Source organism: Chelon labrosus (assembly GCF_963514085.1).
Source record: "Chelon labrosus genome assembly, chromosome: 4".
NCBI classification, from domain to species: Eukaryota; Metazoa; Chordata; class Actinopteri; order Mugiliformes; family Mugilidae; genus Chelon; species Chelon labrosus.
The window spans coordinates 12601553-12624103 of NC_140340.1; the positions used below are offsets into that span (position 1 = coordinate 12601553).

At 42.5% G+C, this 22551-nt stretch overlaps 2 protein-coding genes across 8 annotated transcripts; one reads left to right on the top strand and one right to left on the bottom strand.

Moving 5' to 3' along the window:
- Positions 1-841: 841 nt before the first annotated feature.
- mon1bb (MON1 secretory trafficking family member Bb) lies at positions 842-22550 on the top strand. 5 transcript variants are annotated; one of them, XM_084543239.1, is made up of 8 exons: positions 842-969; positions 1442-1530; positions 1623-2273; positions 2626-3418; positions 3803-3950; positions 5778-5949; positions 7170-7213; positions 20963-22250. In XM_084543239.1, exons 2-8 carry the CDS (start codon positions 1458-1460, stop codon positions 20996-20998), a joined length of 1917 nt encoding a protein of 638 aa, XP_084399365.1. In that variant the 5' UTR covers positions 842-969; positions 1442-1457; the 3' UTR covers positions 20999-22250. The 5 variants fall into 5 exon arrangements, 4 of the variants coding, with proteins under 4 accessions (XP_084399365.1, XP_084399362.1, XP_084399363.1 ...); XR_014699020.1 differs by lacking the exon at positions 842-969 and adding an exon at positions 22419-22550 and having other exon boundaries at positions 983-1530; positions 20963-21211; XM_084543236.1 differs by lacking the exon at positions 842-969 and having other exon boundaries at positions 983-1530.
- Positions 9047-20077, bottom strand: brpf3a (bromodomain and PHD finger containing, 3a). 3 transcript variants are annotated; one of them, XM_084543234.1, is made up of 13 exons: positions 19478-20077; positions 16639-18165; positions 16281-16437; positions 15450-15581; positions 15014-15142; positions 14592-14904; positions 14131-14484; positions 13362-13916; positions 13218-13275; positions 12467-12555; positions 12179-12252; positions 11929-12083; positions 9047-11839 (listed from the first exon to the last, which is right to left on the bottom strand). In XM_084543234.1, the coding sequence occupies exons 2-13, from the start codon at positions 18144-18146 to the stop codon at positions 11656-11658; spliced, it is 3708 nt and encodes a 1235-aa protein (XP_084399360.1). In that variant the 5' UTR covers positions 18147-18165; positions 19478-20077; the 3' UTR covers positions 9047-11655. The 3 variants fall into 3 exon arrangements, with proteins under 3 accessions (XP_084399360.1, XP_084399358.1, XP_084399359.1); XM_084543232.1 differs by having other exon boundaries at positions 12179-12276; XM_084543233.1 differs by lacking the exon at positions 19478-20077 and having other exon boundaries at positions 12179-12276; positions 16639-18729.
- Position 22551: the final 1 nt, after the last annotated feature.

Here is a 22551-nt window from a genome sequence, read left to right on the forward strand (position 1 = left end):
GGTTTTATTTAATCTACAGAAACATATAGCGTTTTTTCTTTCCTATGGGACATTGAACAGCACATAAAACATGTAATCACTATAATAGTGATTATATTAAATAGCCTACTGTCAGTGATAAACCAATGTGAAACAATCACATATTAAGCTTATAATCACGTCACGTCCTCCCAAATCAAAACATAAAAACATTATTTACAATGTACAGTGACAAATCAGTAAAATCTTCCCACAAACCACCACCAATAATACTGGAACATGACAGATTAGTTGATTGTGTTATCACCAACTCAAGGTACCGCTACAAAGAGGTTTTAGTAAGGGAAGACTTGTCCCGACGGTGAAACTGATTCTGACTCAAGACCGGGAACAAATGAAATTTGGAAATGTGAAAATTAATTTAGCTTCGAACTAACATTTTATCGTCCCTTAGAGTTACTGCACTAATATTTGACGGCGGAAAAAAAAAAAGATCCATTAAAATACAATATGTCGCTGAATGTGACACAAAATAATTTTTATCATTTTATCATGGGGAGCAACTGAAGACCACTAACGGGTTGCTGAGGGATCAAATTCGGCTACTTATCTCGTAGTAACGTGTCATGTAATCCCTGAAAAATGTCAATCTCCGTTTAATAGGTTTGTAATAAAATGTCTTTCAGTGTAATGTAATCACTAAAACACGTTGTACATACGGTTTGATTGCTCAAAGTCACATTATTACCATTATTAGTGCTACTCTGGTTGCTGTGCTGAACGTAAAACCCGAGGGGGCGGGACTAGCTGAAGACGTGCATCCTGATTGGCCAGCTGAACCTGTCATCAGAGATTCCGGATGTCGGCTTCGCTAAGAGGAAAATTTGTTTTCTGCTTCTCATTCTTGACAGCTTGTTTGCAACGGAGCTGCCGGAGATAGTAAATGTAGCAAATCGGACATTCAGCTCAACGTTTCGACGGTACAAAATCGTAAGTTTTACTCCTTGTCATTGTCTGTTTCATTTTAGACTGCCACAATTGCACTGCATGAACACCCTTAAGCCAAGGCCATGAAATTGATCTCTCTGTGTCGCTTGCTAGCAGCCAGTGTTAGCCGTGTAACTACAGTCAACACTGACTGAGTTGTATCGGAATTCACATCAAACATTTATCTGAGGTAGAGGTGGCGGTGTGCAAGTTAGCAGACATGCTAACATTAGCCGTTTAAGCAATTTAAGCTCTTATTGACTTAATGTAGTCCCTCCGTTAAATCGTTTATCTGTTGTGTAACATTAAACAGGCTGTAATCAAGCTTAAATTCCTGAGTCTGTTTGTTATCTTGGAGTTGTAATTCTCCTCTGTTATCATGTGACCTGACCCCTTGTCCAGTATGAGTGCTCCTATTCATAAGAGACTCGAGATGCATGCTTTGTCAAAGTTTTTTTCTTCTTCTTTTTCCCAGTGATTGGGATGGTATCATGGAGAGAGACAATCATCAAGAAGGAGAGGGAGTGAAGATTTGTGATCCCCCATCTGAAAGCTGTCCATCTGGTAAATTAATGATGTAATCTTTATCTAAAGCTGGATTTTTTTTGTCTTTGTTTTTCTCATTCACTTAATAATTTAGTTTGTTTTCATTCTAGCTGACACCTTGGCAACTTCTCTCTCCCTTTTGGGGAATCACATGTTTCCTGATCCAGTGGTCAGAACAGTGGTTAACGAAGAGGAGCCTTCGAAATCGCATCTGTCAGATGGTATCGCAGAGGAGCCCAGTGTAGATGTGGATCCTCCTTCTAACCAGATAACAAAGCTAGAGACTGAAGAGACAGAAAACTCAGAGCGTGATAAAGATGTGTCCACCCAGTCAGCTGATGGGGAGACGGAGGATGCTGCTGGGGAGACGGAGGATGCTGCTGGGGAGACGGAGGTTGCTGCTGGGGAGACGGAGGATGCTGCCGTCGACAATGACCAGAGCGACTCTGGGGAGTTTGTTGTTACAATGCTGGCCAAGGCCAAGCTGGAGGAACAAGGCATCGGTGTGAAAGGGAGATCATCTCCCTTGATGGAGGCAGGCACCCCTGAATCTCCTGCATTCGTGTCTCATCGTGATGAGGATGTAACGGCTGACAGCTGGCGGCAGCACAGGAAGCATGTTTTTGTGCTAAGTGAAGCTGGCAAACCCATTTATTCCCGATATGGCAGTGAAGAGGCCCTTTCGTCTACAATGGGAGTCATGATGGCGCTGGTGTCTTTTGTCCAAAGTGGAGATAATATCATCCGCTCAGTCTATTCAGGTGAGGTGTCAGGCAAGATGCAAATCTGAAAGATCGTATCTGTGGTGATTTGTTTAGCTTCAGCTGATTTTGACATGGGACAGCCAGTATTTGTTACCATGGTAGCTCTGGAGGAAAGTTTATTATTTCCTGTAGTCAGAAGGTGCTGCACTGTAAATAACAGCGCGAGGACAGGTTCATTTATTCTCCATATTGGCTTACATTAACTTCATATTAATTTGATATAACTTATTTTGGTAATGCCTATTGTATTTACATCCATTTTCAAGTCTTCAAACATCGGGAGCACTTTTAGTAGACATGCTCCTAGTATTATCTATCTAACTGTCATGTTTTCAATGTTTTCCATCAGATAAGCACACCGTAGTGTTCTTGCAGAAAGGCCCACTGGTGCTGGTGTGTGTCTCCAGCAGCCGTCAGTCTGAGCAGCAGCTGCGTGGAGAGCTCCTCTACGTGTACTACCAGATCATCAGCATGCTCACCCAGGCCAGCATTTCCCGCATCTTTGAACACAAGAAAAACTATGACCTGAGGAGACTCCTAGCAGGCTCAGAGAAGATCCTCGACGGTCTCCTCAACCTGGTGGATTCTGACCCCAGCTTCCTGCTAGCAGCAGTTCACTGCTTGCCTCTTGCTTCCTCTCTCAGGGACTCTCTCAGCCAGATCCTGCAGAAAGCGATCACTCCCAATCTGGTTTTCTCCATCCTCATCGCCAAGAACCAGCTGCTAACCATCGTCCAAGAAAAGACCGTCATCGAGGACACGAGGCTGGAGCCCGCTGACGTTCACCTTCTGCTCAACCTTATTGGAGCCTCCTCTGCCTTTCAGGCCGGGGAGATCTGGACTCCAATCTGCCTCCCCCTCTTTAATCCTGACTGTTACTTTTATGCATACATTTCTTACCTGGACCCTCCAGAATGCACTGTGTGCCTGCTGCTGCTCTCGACAGACAAGGAAGCTTTTTACGCTGTAGCCGAGTGCAAGAGGAAGATAGAGGAGGCCATGGTGGCTCAGAACTCCCTGAGCCTCATTGCCAAAGCCCAGTCTTATAGCGTGAGCCAGGTGGGCGTCTCTGACCTCAGACACTTCATGTACAAGCCCTTTGATGTGCCAGACAACTACCGCCAGCTCACTCAATTCACCAGGTTTGTGTGTCTCTGTATTGCTATCATCTATGCAGCTATAGGAGGGCTATATTAGTCTAAACTGATGCTCTAAGCAAATGTGCTCATAGATTGCACAATATGCAAAGAAAATAATAATAATTGTCTTGTATAATATCTATTTCTGTTCTTAAAATTATGCTTGATAACAGCCAGTTATAACAGCATATACGGTTTTCCATTAACACTACCTGTTTACTACACTCATTATTGAATGAGCTAAAATGAAAGCATTAGGACACTTGAAAATAATTTCATTTACGTAGCCCTATTCAGTCGTGCATCCTCGTCGTTTCAGTGTCACAATAGTCGGTCTCTGTATACCACAGTGTTTTTTAACTCCGCTTTTCTTTGTGTAATCCGTAGCCCAGAGATGGAGGCGCCGTACAGCAGCGAAGAGGAGAAAATGAGACTCCTGGATCTTTATCGTTATATGCACAGCCGCATGCACAGCACCTCGCGACCCCTCAAGCTCATCTACCACGTCGCCGAGAGGGAAACTCTGCTGGCCTGGGTATGTAGCCTTGCTTCCGGTCATATCCTCCTTGTTACCACGTGTAACTTGTGAATGCTGAGCTTGAAAAGACCAACGCCACTTCGATATCTTTGTGTTCCATATGTAGCCGGAGCCCGGAAACGGGGGACAGCAGCTAGCCTGGCTCAGTCCAAAGGCTTAACCTGGCCGTAAACCAAAAGTGTGGCTTTACATCGACTATTTCTTGTCTTGTCAGAGCTGTTATGCATAAAACCTAAACATAAACGTCATGAGTTCTTTTGGACAGTGCCAGAACGGCTTTTGGAAGGGCCCTGTTTCCAGTTGTTATGCTAAGCTAAAGTAGCATGATAAATTGGTATTTATCTCTTCAGCTCTTTGTACTTCTGTACTTCTGGCTTCTGATCACTCTGCTGAACACCACCCAGAAGACTCCTAGTCTTTGTCAAATTCTAACTTCCTATCTTACTGTTGCTAGGTTAGACAATGCGGGATCTGTTACCATAGAAAAATGCTGGAAACCTGTTATAAAGAGTTTCAAGGTAACGTGGAGGCAAGACGTCTAACGCTGGCAACTGTGCCGACATTGGCAGTCATTGGAAATGTGATTTTTCAAATCAGATTTTTCACCATTTTTCAGGTTTTATTTATGGCTGAGAAGGTTCCCAGTTATCCAGGTCATGGTTAGTCCAAAAAACTGGAACAAAGGTTAACTGGACTTGTAGGGTTTTCTTTAAGATGCTTTACCGCTCATCCAATTAGCTTCTACAGTTCTAAAAACTGTGGAGAGTTGGTGTTTAATAGGAACATCTGTGGGTGTTGCCCACCTTTGCAGTTTTTATTTATTGTTATTTCCTCCGTTGTACCTCTGCATTGTTGACTGAATATCTTTCATGTTTTTCGGAAAAAATCCCAATCACAAGTTTGTCAAACTAAATCTACAGGTTTACAATGTTTTTCCTATGGGAAAGAACCCATACATTGCTATCGTTTGTCTAACCGAGCAACACTAGCATAAGAAGTCAGGACTTGACAAAAGGGTTGGAGCCCTCTGGTTGGTGGTCAGCTGACCAATCAGAGAGCCAACAAAGGGTCAACTTTTCCTATAGAGAGCCGAAGTCCCGCCCCTTCCGATTGCCTCCATGGGACCTATCTTTCGAAAAAATATGAACGGCAGTCTATGGCGAAAGATAAATTATTTTCTGGTCCCGATCGACTTGTGCCTTGGATTATACATATGTTGTTTTTCAGAATAAAAAATTATTTTACATGTCAAGAATGTCACAGTTTGTCGCAAGATAGTTCAGTAAAATGCTATGGAAAATACGTAATTAAACGAACTACAAGTCCAAATCGCTTACCTTACGTCACCACATTTTCCTTCCACTCTTCGGTTCTGTCTGCCCTTCTGTTAAGTTACAGTAAAAGATTCAGCTAACGATGCCGGTGTGTTTTGTGCCGGAATGGGAAGAAGACGGTAAAGCTCAACAAGGAGACAGCCATAGTCCTCTAGTGACGTACGTTGTTCGAGACGAGAGATGTAGTTCACTAAGCGATCTCATACAAAACCTAATGTTGTTCAGCTTATTTACGTCAAATAATTTATCTCTTGACGTGAAAAATTGTCTTTTAAATTCACACACATCATATGTGAAATTCATGCCACAATTCGAACGGGACCAAAAAATAATTATGATCTCTCCATTAACTCCCATTCATATTTTTTCCAAAGATAGGTCCCATGGACCGGAAGTAGAAGGGCGGGACTTCGGCTCTCTATAATCATGCAGACTCTGATAGATTGTGTCATGTCTTTACCTAAAATGTCTGTTTTCCTCTCCACTTCAGGTCACAAGTAAATTCGAGCTGTACACCTGCTTCAGCCCCTTGGTGACGAAGGCCTGTGCAATCACGGCTATAACTAAGCTCCTAAGATGGATCAAAAAGGAGGAGGATCGTCTTTTCATCAGATACCCCCCAAAGTATTCAACCACTCCGAACCCCAGCAAGAGCTCTCGAGGTGGCAAATCTGACCAGCAAGACTCCACAGATAACGGCTTCTTATCTCTTCTATAGGACTCTGTTAGCGCTGCAGCACTGGCTCTGCCTCATTCAACAATAGTTTGTACACTGGTTCCAAGATAGCTTTGAACCCTCTTTTGACACCTGTTGGACTTGACAGACATGGTCTGGAATCAAACACTACATTTTACATTATTTAAGAAGGACTGGTCTCATTGAAGCTAGTATTATTCCTTTACCTTAACAAGAAAGCACTTCACGGCATCACTGCTTTCGAACAGAAACAGTCAGGGCAAAACCTCATTAGTACATTTTAAATTGAACTGTGGTAGAACGTGATTGCAATGATATTTAAATGTTTTTATATAGTTTTATTACAGCAGCAAGAGAGAACCTTTCCTCGTGGACAGTGAATGTATCTCAGATGATGACAGTTCATTCAGATGCTAAAACTATTCATTGTCTTTTTCTCGTGGGAGTTAATGTGGCGAGAAAAATGAACATGAACTACCTTTCTCAGACGAGGTCACACATAGGAAATCCACTGTTACAAAACAGGATATGCAAGAATTTAAGTGTATGTTGTGTTTTGGTGATCAACATAAACTGGAATAACAACCAACTGGAAGAGCTAGATGAGGGACGGGCCACCACATGTCATACCCAGACTCGACCAGACAAATTAGATTATTCAGCCCTGTGGAGGAATTTGAAAATATGGCGTTGCGGTGTTTCTGCTTTGACTAAAACATGGGTTTCAGGTTTTATTCATGTTACATTTTGCGCAGGAAACGAGCAGGAAATCTCCGCCTGATGATTTAACCTGATTATTGTCACCGTCAGTGTTTTCATTGAAATAATCTTACTGGTCTCTTTATCATCACTTCAGCTAAGAAGATGCCACTGAGCCCAGTGCAATGATTTCTTTCTTTTTTTTTCTGGAGATACTTGTAGTTTGATTATCATCTGACACCTAATGTAGTGAGTTCAGACGACTTAACTTTTGGGATAATAGTTTTGTAAAGATGGTCTATAAACAGTAGCCTCATTCTTGTGTCCTCTGAGGAACTTCTTGTCAAACCAAGTCTTAAGAATTTGTCTGTAGTATTATGAAATAAATCCCAGGTTGCACAAATCTGCAGTTGTCCTGATTAAGCACAGATATAGTGAATGAGAAATAAGAATATTTGTTCCTCTGATTTTTATTTTACTTTTCAGGAAAGAAAGAAAAAAGACAGCCAACCTATGTCAGTGCTCAACAGGTGAGATGAACATATCACTGGAAATCCATCTACAGACAACCCCTTCGTTCAACAAGTATAGTAAGAACAAAGGTTTGAATTAAGTTCTTTCTAGGAAATGCCACAAGACATCATCGTTAAATAAGTCAGCCATTAAGAAATCTTTATCAGCATACACTGATCAGCCATAACATTATGATCACTTAAAGGTGACGCGGTCAACACTGATTAGCTCGTTATCATGGCACCTGTCAGTGCGTGGGATATACACTCACTTGCCAGTTCATTGGGTACACTGGTGGAAAATGAAATGAATTCATCCTAATACAACAGCCTGGCACTAAATCTTAGCTTCACGATTGTGATAATGTTCAGTTTACGATGAAACGGCGTCAGAAAGGTGGTAATTAAATTGGAGGATGTTAGTTTGTGGTGCTGTTAAACAGTATTAAATTAAACGCTAAAGTGTTTCTGTTAAGTAGCCTAATCCACTGACTAAAATAGGGTTGTCCAGTTAATAGATACGTGTCGTTACAACACAATTCAATAGTACTACAATATAACTAAAATAAAAACTTAGCTGAATCAACAGCTCTCAGTTATTTTAAACAAATGCTGAATACTATAATTTTCATGATATTCTATTAGAATGCATTTGTTTTTACTAGTATACCTAATGAACTGGCATGTGAGTGCATGTGAACATTTAGTCTTCAGAGCTGAAGGTACAAGCAGGAAAAATGGTCGAGTGGAAGGATTCGAGCATGGCTAAACAACTGGCTCATGTCCCAAACTGCAGCTCTTGTGGGGTGTTGCTGGTCTGCAGTGGTCAGTGAAGGAAGGAAGCAGTTAACCAGTGACAGGTTCGAGGGCAGCCAAGGCTCACTGAGTGAAGGCTGACCTTTGGGGTCTGAGCCTACAGAGAAGCTACTGTAGCTCATATTACTGAAAGAAAAAATGGTTGTTCTGAAAGAAAGGTGTCAGAATACACAGTGCGTCAGTTTGTTGTGTATGGTGCTAAAAAGCTGCAGGCCCATCGGGTTGTCCATGCGGACCCCCCCGTCCTCTGCTGAAAGCCCCCACCTTGGGGACATGAGCTTCAGTCTTGGTGCCAGATACCACAGCACACCTTTAAAGTACTCAATGGAGTCCATACCTCAACAGGTCTGGGCTGATCAGTGTATAACTTCTTAATGACATCATGTGGATTGATAAGTGTTGCTTGCATCCATACAGATGTCATATGAAGGCCTTCGCTGACCCGCCTCCCTAAATCAAACAGTGTAGTCTGACTGAAAACCAAACTAGTGTTTGCTTAGGGCAGTGTTCACCAAAGCTTTGTCGTCAGCAGTGTTGGGCATGTCACTTTTAAAAAGTAATTAATTATAGTTATTAGTTACTTCCCCCAAAAAGTAACTGAGTTAGTAACTGAATTACTCCACTATAAAAGTAACTTGTTACCAGGGAAAGTAACTATTGCGTTACTTTTTTAAAAAAATGTTTAAATACGTCTAAGAATTAGATTTCTCAATGAGGTTAAAGTAGTGCCTATACTTCCACCTTGAAAACGGTAACTTTGCCTCTGAATGCTCCGATCTCTCCATTGCTGCAGACTATCTCTGATCACTTGTGTGATACTGCTATGTGCGTGTTTGTGTGTAAACAACACCCACCCAACTGAACACTGCCCTGCCGCTGATTGACTTACCATCTTACCCTACCTTAGCCAATCATCATCACATATGTGGCTAGCGCCCCCACCCCACCCAGAGGGCAAAAAACAAAAATAAAAACACTTACGCAGCTCTTGTGGCTGGCTGACAGTGCAAGTAACGCACCACATTTAACTGTCAGTAACGGTAACGGCGTTGTAACGGAGGAAATAGTAATTAATTAGATTACTCGTTACTGAAAAAAATTAAATTTGAAGTTCCCTTCAAACAGCCAAGGAACAGTTTATGGATGTTTGGCAAGTGCTGTGTACCAGTATGCAGACATTTTTTCAATGTCTGGTTTTCTATTGTTCACAGCATTATACTTGTACCTGCTGTTTGGTTGTTTTAGTTAAAGTAATATTGTGTCACGTCTTATTTTAGCTATACAAAACATGATGTAAATTTGAGGGTATTTGCATCCAATTGGAGGAAAGACGTTTTCGAGGCTCAAACTTACTCAAAAGCTTATTCCTGGACAGATGTAGGATATCACTTCATTATTTTGTCAGCTTAAAGGTCTGGAATTGATTCCAAGTTTGCCTTTTGCATTTGGAAACTGTTGGCGTGAGCTCACAGGCTGCTGGAGTGTGCTTATGTTTCGATTTATCTTGAAGTGAAAGAGAAAACTAAGATCCCACGGCGTGAACCACCGATCAAACTCTTCTTACTGATCCGACACACACACAGTTGTTTCAAACAGCATTTAATCTTGAGTGAGAAAATATCGTGTCAGGCAGATAACAGATCTTGCAGTACAATTTAAATGACAAGATCAAAAATCTCCTGCGCCACTGGGAAAAAAACAAAAACAAAAAAAAAAAACAATAGATCCAGTAGGCGAGTGCCGCCTACAGAATTAAGGTCTTGTGCCACCTCACTTCTAGAGAATGCGTTCCGACATGTTGATGAATACCATCACTAGTACAAAGAGCTACGTAGCATCATACATAAATCTTTTCAATATCTGACTTTTTAAATAACACTCTCAACTGCCACGAATTATAAATTAAAATCTAAACCTTTTTTGCATTCCTTAAATTACTTCATGTAAGCCAATATAAACAAACATTTACATATATACAAAACTATACACATGCACTTTTACTACACTGAGGTTGTATATATATATATATTTATATTTATATTTATATTTATATCTATATATAAGCTGTATTCACACACACACACACACACACAAGTTTTTTGCCACATGGCTCCAGGACTCACCAATCCTTCAGTTTGTTGATTTGTTTTTCTTCTTCAGGCCGATTGTGCTTTTCAAGTCTTTTCAGCCAGATTTGCAAATAAAAGCAGGTTCTTCAGTGAGAGACCGCAGTAGACTTTGTCATTATAATCACCTCTGTAGTGGCTTCACATCTTACTAACCAGGTAGCTGCACTGGTTTCTCCAACATAATATCAATATAATACAGTTTCACAATATGGAAAAATAAGTAAAAACCTCTAAAGTCTCACAAACAACGCGTCATACCTGGACTACAAGCTCAGGAACGTTTAAACTGGCAGCTATTTCACCAAAATGGATTATTTTTATCTAGAGAGCATGGTCAGTAAATAGGAGGACATCCAAAACATATTCCTGAAGTCAAATGTCGAAACAGTTGTGCTCCACATCGGGTTTTAAACATGATGTCAGTGTCCAAAGTAGCAGATCTGATGCAATACTTAAATTTGGTTTAAAGTTTTCACCATTTATCTTCAGTCTGAAATGGCTGGTGGGCAGTTAGGGGCCTAATGTAACGCGCCATTTGAATTTCATTATGAGGCATGTTTTAAAAGATACAGAGAAAAAAAAAAAAAAATCTGCACGCAACTGGATGTCCCACAACCAATCGGAGCCATTTAGCTGTAAATAAATTCAACTCAACGGCGCTAAGATGACATGTATGACTACATTGCTGTTACTCTTCTGTCCATCACCACATAAAGCCAGCCCAAATGATTAGAATGCTGGGGAATAGTCAGTGCCCAACGGAGGGACTCCAGACCAACTTTCCACAACAAAAAGCTTTGTGTTGAGTTTTGGCAAATTATAAGGTATATTTAATAAACTCGGGTGGTTTAACAGAGCTTAGTTTTAGCGCCATCGTATCGAACATGCTCCATATTAGAGACACGGTTGTGATTGGCCAAGGGGAAGTCAGTTTGAACAGGATCGGGGCCAGACGTTTTCTGCCAGAGCAAAATTAAATAAGAGCTCTCAGATATTTCTAATCCCTTGCTGCATAGGAGCTGTATTATAGGGAACCTTTGAAGCTAATGTTTGTCCATAGCTGTCCAATCCAAACTTCCACAGAGTCCAGATATGATGTGAATGCTAGGTGGGACTTTCACTCTTCATTATACATACAGTGACATTTCAGTGGCAAATACAATCTAAATAGGTTTTGAATCAAGACAGTCCCTTTGACGATTAAATAATTACACCTTTCTCAAATCTCGACCTACTTTGGCCTAAAATAAAAACTCTATATGAACACATAGCAACAGTGGTTGTGTAAAAGCTTTTAAAAAATGACACAAATGAATGAACAAATTAATCTACGCAAAAGTCTTTTAAGCACTTTTCCCCCCTCAACTTTAAAAAACAGAGCAATAGTTTTTTTAAGCAGAAAATCTTCAAATACCACCAACCGTTGGAAATGTAACAATTTTCAAGAGCACTGAAGAAGCTTCTATTCATATGACCAGGCAGCTTGTTTAAGATGATAAAACTTTCAAATTAAATTTATATAAAATTGGAGGGCGTGAAGTTAACATTTCCTCTCACGTGGTTTAAATGTACCATGGCGCGGTCGTATGCAGTGTGTACAGACTTGCGAACGCTGGGTTTCTTGCCTTCCATTAAGCGCAGTTTGTCTACAGTGTCGTCCATCCCCAGCGGCAGTAGTTTGTTTCGAGGGAGCCACTGCCTGAAAACCAAGAGGGACAATTTTCAAAGTGACTGAGACTAGTTTCGGGAAACTCGGCACGAGGCTCTCCTTGCATCACTCACTCTTACCAGGTTCTTTTGGTGTCAAAGAAGAGCACTAAGAAAAGCTTTTCGCCTTCTTCAGTCTGCCTCCATTCGCCTAGTTTGAGTACCTCCACAGGAGGCACTGGGATGGGGATGCCATTGTGGAGAAGCCCTTCCTGGGGCATGTCTGGGTCAACAATCTGTAAAAGTGCATTAGAATTAGCTACAGTACATTGAATAAGGTCCCATCCATGGGTATGTAGACAGTAAACCTTGAGGTCAACCACATTCTCACCATTGCTGGGTATGATGGATATCCTCTACATTTGGCCCAAACTAGGTCCAGTGGTGCAAGCTCAGTGTCACTATCTAAAGACAGAAGCGTAGACTTTCCTGTGAATAGGATATTCCAGTATATTCAATTAATATCAATTCATGACAGAACTAAGAATTTAATGGAACTGTACTGCTCATGACACTAAAAACTTTTGTTTTTTGTGTGCAGACTTACATTATGCTCCTAGTAAACACACAAAAATATAAGCGTTTGACTGTTTTTGGTTTGCCTTGTTATGATACACACCAGACCCGGAGATGTCTCCATTCTCACAGCTAGGAACTTTAGCCAAAGCAGGTTTACCCCGACTACGTTTGGGAGGGGAGACACTACAGCTGGGAAGAGAAGAAAAGCAACAGAGGTGGGTCATTTTTCAGTTGAAGTGCAATTTCTGGTGAGATGAAAGCTACGAATCAATATCTAAAAAATTCAAAGACAATGGGCCTCATGCAAGAACATTTTTATATTTTATTCTCAACTTATTCTTCTTTTTCTTCACCAAACTCTCATAACTGTAAATTTGTAAATTGCTCCTTTAAAGCTGACAAATACCACCTGTCCATGAGAAGGTGTGCTTGAATTTCCCCTGAAATTGCCATATAAGACTCTGTTCTGTTGCCTGTGACGAAGTCTCATCCACAACAAGGTTACCAAAGAATAGGAAGACTTTCACACAGCTGAACTTCAAGTCCCGCTGCTGCACACACAAAGATAAGTTTAGCACTGTAGAATGGGAAGTGATAATCACAGATATATTAGATGAGAGACTATTACGGTCGGCAGTAGGTGATGTTACACTCTCTGGTGGAGGAGGAGGATACAGGACAGAGACCTGCATTAAGCCATCAGAGACAGCTGTGAGAGAATTATTCTTGCAATTACTAAAATGGAGAAGGAGCTGTACCAGATCTCCCACATTGCTCGTATGTGCATCTAAAATGTGTTTGTACAGGTTGTTCTTGCATGAGGTCCATTGCGTCTGTGACCTCATTCTCACCTTAGGTTGGGGTCGTCATCGTCGTGGTCTGTGGAGGTGTGCTTTCCATTTGTCAGACCTAGCAAAACCACAAATTAAATGGTGACAAATGCGGACTTTTAAGTAAGACAAGAGTCTAGATAGAAGGATCTATTCTGTCCTTACCTGCTTCTCTGGGCGGAGGAGGGAGTTTGTCTGCTTCACTTTCCGAGCTGGGACCTCTGGACCTCAGGTGGTGTGAGGAAGGAGAGGGAGGTGCAGGGGAGGCGTTTGGCGTAGGAGGTAAGGTGGTGACGTTGTTTACACTGGGTGAATTTGGGCTGGCTGGGGTGTTATCCAACCCGTTGGTTTTACCCTCAGGGGTTTTCCCGTTCTGTTCTGGGGACGACTTGTTTTTAGTCATTCGTGCCCCATTTTTAGCTTTTTTAAACAGAACAGATGTGCGCCGACCAACTCCGACCAAAGGCAAAGATGGCGGTGTTCCCAGTGGAGTGACTTCGTGAACAGCCTCCTGTTGTGAAGACGGCGTTTCTCCGACTTCAGCCTCGTCTTCGGCTTGGCTTTTGCTTCCACTGCGGGATGACCTCTGACGCTTGTAGGTCCGCCCAGGTGACCTTCGTCCTCCAGTTATAATTCCCAGGACAGGAGGCTCCAGAGGTGCGTCTCCTGGCAGTGGTGACGACACTGGGCAGGTAAGCTCCAGCACAGGTGGAGAGTCATCTGGATCAAAGAAATTGGATTTCAGGATAATTAAACAGCTGAAACAATTAGTTGAGTTCATTTAAATAACAAAAAGTAAATTGTTAGTTGCAATCTCATTGCTCAACAAAACATTCTTGAAAATTTATCAGGTTATTAAATAATAAAAAATTATTGTAAAACTAAATTGTACTAGGAATGTCACAAGAAAAAAAGAGAGAAAAAATAATTTCACCTGCTCCAGAGTTTGACACAGCTGTCAAAGGTCCATTATCCACATTTGTCTTCTCCTTTTTCTTTTTTTTCTCCTCTTCCTCCTCTTCTTCTTCCTCCTCCTCCTCCTCCTCCTCCTCTTCCTCCTTCCCTTCGTCCATCTTGTTATTACTGTTGACAGACTGAGCGCTTTGCTGCTTCTGCTGGTTCATCTTCTGCCTTAGAGCGTTGATCTCTCGACGCAGCAGCCTAATGCGCTTTGTGCGGCCACCGCTGGTACGCATGGATGTGACCATATCCAGTTTATCCAATAAGGCCTTTAGCTGCTCATCTGTGTTTAAGTGTAGCCTGTTCTCTGGGTCCAGGAGAGAGTCGACTGCAGAGATGGTGACAAGAGAAACATAACGGTAAACGAAGGCATGTGGCATATTTCCATTATATTCATGAAAATAACAAAAGAGATAGTCAAGACTTTAAACTCACCATCATCCCATGTACAGTTGTAGAAGCCGTGTTTGTTTGGAGCCTCTGGCAGGTGCATGCCAGTGCTGGGGTCCAGGCCAATGCTCTGAGACTGCCTCTGGGCATGACGGAGAACGGCTCCCCCGACCTCCCGCAGTTGCAGTGCTGTTCTGTGGAACATGGTGTCCTTGGAGTTGTACTTGAGGCAGTTGGAGATCATGAGGTTGAAGTCCTTTTCTAGGTCCGCAATGGAGCAATAGGCGTGTCCCTCCAGTTTGGTGCGCATGGTGGAGAAGTCCATGGGCTGGGAAATAAACTCCAGGTAATCTGGGACCTCAATGAATCAAAAAAAAAATATATAAGAATGTCAACTGAGGCGTACTAAAGCCAAAGAAACCATGCTGATGGATTATGTGTGTATTCTGCATTCTAGCTGCACCGACCTCTGATAGATTCACAGGCTGAGAGAAGATTTTGGCCGTGTCCTTCTCCTGTAGTTGATCCAAGGTGGTTCGTAGAAGCACCAACGCAGGGGTCAACTTCAACTCCAGAGCAGCTTGCTGAATTTTCATCTGAGGGTGAACACACAGGGGAAAGCAGAGGGAAGATAAGGTCACACTACAGGGGTCTAATGAAGGATAAATGCTGCACAGACTAGATATTAAGACTAGATTATAGCAAAATAATCAAGTCTTTCTTTCTTTTTTTTTTGAGAAGCTGTATTTGGAAAAACTGTACTTGAAATGTACTTGAATAGGCTAATTATCTAAAATGCTGCTGATTAAGCTTTTCATGAGCTCTAAAGCATGTGATGCGTATGAATAAGTCGAATCAGTAAAAATACCCCAGATAATTATCCATCTCGTGTCTCAGACGCACCTGTTCTCTCTTTAGCCGCTCTCTCTTGCGGATGAGCTCCACCAACAGCCTGGCTCTTTCCAAGTCTTGCCTCAACTTTTGCCAGTACCGCAGTTCCTCTCTTGCAGCGCTCAGCTTTTCATCAGGCTCCCTCTGAATATAAAAGGAATAAAAAAATAAAACATTACAAAAATATCAGACTTCTGATTCAGTTCTAAAATGCAACGAGGAGGATCTTTGGCTCCGAGACAAAGGTCTGATCCTGGGCACGACGGTTCAGTCTATCACGGCAGTAAGTTCACCAGAAAAAGATAATCAAGTCAAAGCTGAAAGTATAATTCTGATAAAATTTAGATGATAAAAATTCAAAACACGGTGATTGAAGTTTCATCAAATAAAACTCTTAATCCAAGAATCGCCTGACATTTTAAATGAGCGTGCAATGACTTTGGCACCCTCTGCAGCAGCAAGAGGTTTACAATAAGAACTGTGAAGCGCTGTGTGGAAGCTTTCCATCTATCTCAATCAGCCATCGCAAAGTGTGATGTCTGGGCTTATGTTTGATTTCTAGTGTGAGGACACAAACGAGGTGTGAAGTGGTTTGATTCCAGTGACGTGGCCGTCTGACTTGAACAGACTGGCTCGCTGAAGCAGTCATGTGCTATTTAGCATCTCAAATGACCGTAAAATGTAAATGTGCTGGTTTTCATCATTTGTAATAAAACAATACATGACTGAAGATATTGCCTACGTGAAAATCAGTGAACAGACCGGCATTATTGAAGCTGGAGCCGTGGTAACCGTGAATGGTAAAACCACCAGAAAGATGCTGTGCACGATGTCTTTCCTCACCTGTTCTGCAGCCTTGTGGGCCTGTAAATGCGAATGAAGACGTCGTATTAAAGGCATCCCATTTCTTGACTGCCGTTTCAGTAACCAGTAGTTATGAAGCCTCTGCATGAACTGATTCTTTCTCTGGACTTCAACTCCTGTGCAGATCTTGTTCAGCCTGTTGAAAATTATAATATAGGAATATTACTGTGTGATTAAGTTGCAGTTCTAAGTAGTACATTCTTTATTTGACTAAATGACTTTATTGGTAATTTAAAATATCAGTGGTAGCCTTGACAAATAATGTGGGGGAAAAAAAAAAACAGAAATGACTTCCTATGGTGTGCAGTGTATGCAAAACAGTATGCAAATGTCACACCTGTGAGAGGGGATCTGCGGCACAAGCAGCACAGGAACAGTGGAGCGACGTGTCGACCCACCAGATCCTTTTGTGTTCTTCTTTTTCTGGCCTTTAGTAGCCTTCTTGCTTGGTGGTGAGGGGGGGCTTTGGGTATATGATCTCTGAGCCCGATTTCCTCTTCCCCCCACCAGCCTCCCTTCCACCGACTCATCTCCAGACCCGTCCCGGCGAGACCCAACAGGAGAGTGATGCTCACAGAAAGCTGTCTTCTTCACGGAGAAGGTGGTGCCGTTAACGCCCGTCTCCCGGACTGGATCTATCTTCATAAACAAGCCGGCCTTCTGGGCACAGGTGACGTGAAAAGCCCTGTAACAGTTGGCTTTGTGGCACTGAATGGATGCTCCCCTGCCTTTCTGCTTACAAAGATAACAGGTGAGCTTCCATCGAGCGGTAGGGATGTTCTTGACTCCCTCAACGGGCTCCAAGAACACAGTGTTGGCAAAGCACACCTCCGGGATCCATATGGCACAGACAACATGAGCCCAACGTCCATCACTTGTCTGTTTGAAGGCACCTCCTCGGTTGGGACAGAGCACACAGTCTACGGGGCGGGACGGGGACTGGAGGCAGCAGCGGCACAGCCACTGGCCCTCAGGTACATAGGGCACGCCGTAGCACTCCTGGTGGACGGCCAGGTTGCAGATGTCACAGAACAGGATGACATTACTATTCAGACATTCGTCATCCAAGCAGACACAGCAGAAGGCGTCCTCGTCGACAGCACTCTGGGACAGAGCCTGGTTGCGGGACTCCAGGATGGACTCCCTCTCCAGGCGGTCGATCAGCAACTCAAAAGTGTCTGCTGATACAGAGGCGTGGCCATCAGACACCCTCTTTTGGTTCACCATCTCCAACCAGGCCAGGTCCTCCTCGTCCATGTCATACTCAGCCACACTGTCCTGCTCCTCACCAGATTTTTCTATGTAACGGTAGTAGGCTGCCGGGAGAGGGGACGCCTCTGAAGGTGAAAACGACGTCAGTACACGGAAAGTGGGCTCAGGCAGAGGGCTTTGGTGGGACGGGTGTTGGAAGGAATGAGTAGATCCTGTTTGTTGCTTGGAGCCAGACCGTTGGTTCTGGTGAGATGTATTTTTACCACTCCTTCTGTTTTTACTGTTTGAGGGTTTCCTCCACGATCTGGTTTTGCTCTGCGTTTGTTCACTATTCTCCTTGTTACTATTGCACTCGGCAATGTCCTGGGCCATCATCTCGTCCTCTGTAATAACTGGCAGAGGATCTGTGATGTTAATCCGATGGAGCCTTCCCTCCAGGTCCACTTCCACTATTTTCTGGGCCTGAGCATATGTCAAAGTCTCCCTGGATGGAGAGAGCTGCAGTCTGTAAGGCGAGGGGGGTCGCAGCTGGCCAGGCGACCCCCTGCCCCTTCCTCTCCCTCTGCCTCGACCCCTACCCATGTTGAGTCCGTTAACAACTGTCTCGCATTCCCACCTCCTCAACTTCCGCATGGGACTTTACACCAGCGTCCTTAGAGGTAGAAAGTCAGAAAAAAAGGTTTAGTGTACAGATTCAAGTTGCTACTATTAATATAACTGTTGAATGGTATATTTATACTTGAAAATAAGTGTGACATTTAAAAATAATGACAGGAACAAGAAGGCTCGCAATCTTGGGCTGAGTATCACATTGTAAATAAGTGCTTGCCAATGCAGAATTTTTATTTTTTTTATGCAACAGTGAGACAAATTAAATATTATATGCAATGGCGTCTTGTAGAAGAATTATTAACACTGGCAAATTAATTTTGTTCTTCACAGCTGAATAACATTTGTTGTAACCAATAGTCCTATCAATCTGATTTGATTGGGTCATAACTGTTTTGATAAATGGTTATTGTGCCATGGCTGCGACCACAAATAATAACATTTATTTCCCACTGTTGGCATTATTATTGCTCTGTTTCAACTGAAAGCCTATGAAATACCATGAAAATATTTGGAAACATCACACCAGTTACTGACTAATTAATACAAAATACTACTCATACAGTATTATGACATTTAATTGTGTCAAATGAGACACTATGAAGGACTGTGGCGTTTAATGTGTTTGTATATGTACAGTAAAGAGTTTTAAACAAGAATTTTTAAAATGTTTCCTTTATCCACGAATAATCTGGTTAAATCACTCTATAATAAAAGCTTGTTTTCTATTTTATCACCGTGCCCACATTGTAATGACCATGTAAAAGGGGTCAACTCTGTTGCTGTGCTCTGTAATAACACAGCATGTCACCTCAAGCGCTCTCGCTGCACAAACAGAAACTTGTGCTGCTTGCGTCTCAGCTGCCTCCCCATTGGTCCAATCAGACGTCAGGAACGCGGCAATACGTGGCGCCGACCAATCACATGCAAGCACACGGTTTCATCCCCTCCCTTGTTGCTGTGCATAGTTCGGTTGAAGAGCGCTAAATACCAACCCGAGTATCTAACATCTGTCAGCCATTTTAAGCGCACAACAGCAGAGACAACGCTTGTACAGCAAGTTGATTAGCAGCCCAATTATACATGCGAACAGTAGCCTGAGAGCAGACGCACCTGTATGCACCGTGCCTAAACGCATAAACTAACTGCATGTGTACATTAGATCAAAACACTGCAAATGTTTCGGGCATTGCTTTGTTGCTCTCCAGACCCCTGCAAAAAGACGATCTTCTTGCTGCTGGTGCGATAACGTTACTCGGTCGGACAGGACAAACACGGATGTCGTTTGAAAAATAAACAAAACGGCAGAATTTCTAAGCGTCGCTGAAAATGCTGAAAACACCAGAGTGGTTTACCTTGTACACTCGTCCTCTCCAGTCCGACTGCCAAACGGAATAACTGCACCTTAGCTAGATGTCAGCTAGTGACAGACTACAGCCAAGGCGGACATGCTAGCCGTTAGCTTAGCTAGCCGGTAATTTCAGGAGCGACAGCGTCATCTTCACCACTTCGCTTCTCCGCCTCCACTTCGTGTAAACACACAAACTCGACCCGGTTTCATTGGTGTGGTTTAAACCTTTCAAACTGTGCTGGTAAACAACTTGGGGGCGGCAAAATCCCGAAGATATCAAATTAATGTACCTAGGATGAGGCTAAATATTCAGTCAAGATGGCTTGAAAAATACGCCCCTTTAGAAAAAACCACCTCGGCCAATTGTAGGTCGCCGCTTCACCTCGCATGCAACGCGCACCGCGCTCTGATTGGCCGACGCGACTAACCGAGTGCACCGGTGTCGCTTTGGAGGTCATCACAGACAGGAGCGATGAGAAAAACAACAAGACATTTCTTGCGCGCCTTGTGGCTTCGGCTCCATTTCCCTCAGACCACATATTGTACCATCTCACACACCTTTTCGAAGTATTCATGTAAACTACTGAAACAACAACAACAAACACCTAAAGAGAAACAAAAAGTAATAAATAAATACATAAAAAAATGTTCTTTCCTCACCAAAACATAATTTATCTATCAATATGTCATAACAGCTAAACTAAAATAAATTCAATAAATTTAGTAAATGTGTCTTCAAGGTGATTACCACAGTGTACCACATTTTTGGACATGAATATGGGCCTTCTGAGGGTGTCCTGTGGTGTCTGGCAACAGAATGTTGTTAGTGGGGGGCCTTTGGGTCCTATGAGTTGAGGGGAGGGGCCATTTGCCCAGATACTTGATCAGTTTGGGATCTGGTGAATTTGGAACACCTTGTGCTGTTTTTCATGTTTTTTGAGTTGTTCCTAAACCGTGTGTGCCTGTGTCAGCCTGCATCCGGCTGGGGATGGCTGCTGCTATCAAGGAGTGTGTTTTCTTCTAGTGTGGGTCTAGGTGGGTGCTACATGTCTAAGTAACATCCACACAAATGCCAGGTCCAAAAGTTTCCCAGCAGAACATTGAATTGTCACAAGATGGTCAATGTTATTTACTTCTCCTATGAGTGGTTTTAATGTTGTGGCAGATTGGTGTATAAACTTGGACCATGAGCTTCGTATTTCTAAAATCCGGCCTCTGATCATGTAAGAAAAAAACGAAGGTCCAGAAGCAGCTGAGTTGACAAAAAGCGATTCCATTCATAATGAGTGCAGTTTATTTTGTAACCTTATGGCTTAGGTTTATTTAACAGTAATGACATAGGTTTGAGTCCCAGCAGAGTCATACTACATGAGTCTCATCTGGAGTAAATACATTTGCTTCAAATTACAGGATCATTTTACACCATTTTTTCAGCCATAACATCATGTCCGCCTGCCTAATATTGTGTATTTCCACTATTTTCCGCCAGAATAGCCCTGACCCGTCGAGGCACGGACCCCACTAGACCTCTGAGGGTTTGCTTTGCTTTGGTATCTGGCAGCGAGATGTCAGCAGCTGAGCTTTTAAGTCCAAGTTGTGAGAAGGGGCCTCCATGGGTTGGACCTGACCACAGATGCTCGATTGGACTGAGCTCTGGGAATTTGGAGGCCAAGTCAACTCCTAGAAGATGCCATGCTGTTTCTACGGCAGGGTGTACATGTTCTGCAACAATGCTTAAGTAGGTGGTAATATCTTTTTTGGCAATTAAAGCTAGAGTAGCTCGTCCCACATACATCAGAGAACTTTGAAAGACCCGTCAATTATATCTGGACACTTTTCTGCCCTTGGGCCACCTTTGATAGATACTGACCACTGCGAAACAGGGAGCAGCCCAAAAGAGCTTCAGTTTCTAGATGCTCTGACCCAGCTGTCCCTGTTAAAGTTGCTCATATCCTTCAACTTGGCCATATTTCCTCTTTTAACCTCGTCTAACTTTGAGGACAAATGATAATGAAACAATCAGCGTTGTTCGTTTCACCATAATGTTGTGACTGATTGGTGTATATGCCAGTGCTGAGTTGCAGGAATCACCATGCTCCGCCTGTAGTCTGAACAACCTGCTGCGATCTGCAAAATACAGACTGATGAGATGATCGCTCGTTGGATATTTCGGTTACGTCTTTCTCCACAGGAACTATAAAACACCTGGAGGACACAAACAGACTGATTGAGGCAGCTACAGAGAGAATTCTTTCTGCTTCAGCTCTCAGATATACCAAACCGCTGCATGATAATGAAATAAAAATAAAACACTGCTGTAATAGAAAAACCATTTTGGAACTCCAACGAAGCAACAAATGTTTTAACACATTTCTAGCTTTTATTTTTCCATATTCAAGACTTTCTCACCCATTCAACGCTTTATAAAGCCGCAGACATATTTCCAAGGTCAGTGAGCACTCTCCAATAAAGATGACTGATTTATGTTCGGCTCTCTGCAAAAAACTTTCACTCTGAATTTCTTCATTCTTGATTATTCTTCAGGACCTTACAAGACTTTTAGCCAGTTAGGATTCTATGGCCCTGAGTCCTTTTAAAAGGATGTACTGATTTAAAATGTCAAGAGCAGAGAGAGTAATTCTGCAAAAGCTGATGTTTTATCATCTTTAACCTGATATATAAAACTATTCACATATACTTTTAGTTTGAGTGTGTCTTTGTCATTCCTTCTACCCCTGCAGCTTCAAACTTTTTTTTTTTTATCACAGAGTTTTGTCTCCTTCAAATATCCAACTTAATTTACATGTTAATAAAAAACCTATGATCCTCAGCTTAACAACCACATGAGGATAAGGTTACTGTTTTGTCACATCCTCATGTTAATCTAATGTTTTTTATTCATGAAACTTACTTTACACTGCTTCTCTCCTCCCCTTCCAAATTAGCCCACATTCTCCACCCACAAAATCTTTGCCGACAGACTCTTGACACATCTGAATGTGAAAACCATCAGCTCGCAGCTCACTGGGGTCTATTCGAAGCAGACACGCCATCCAGCAGTCACAATTTGAACTGTTT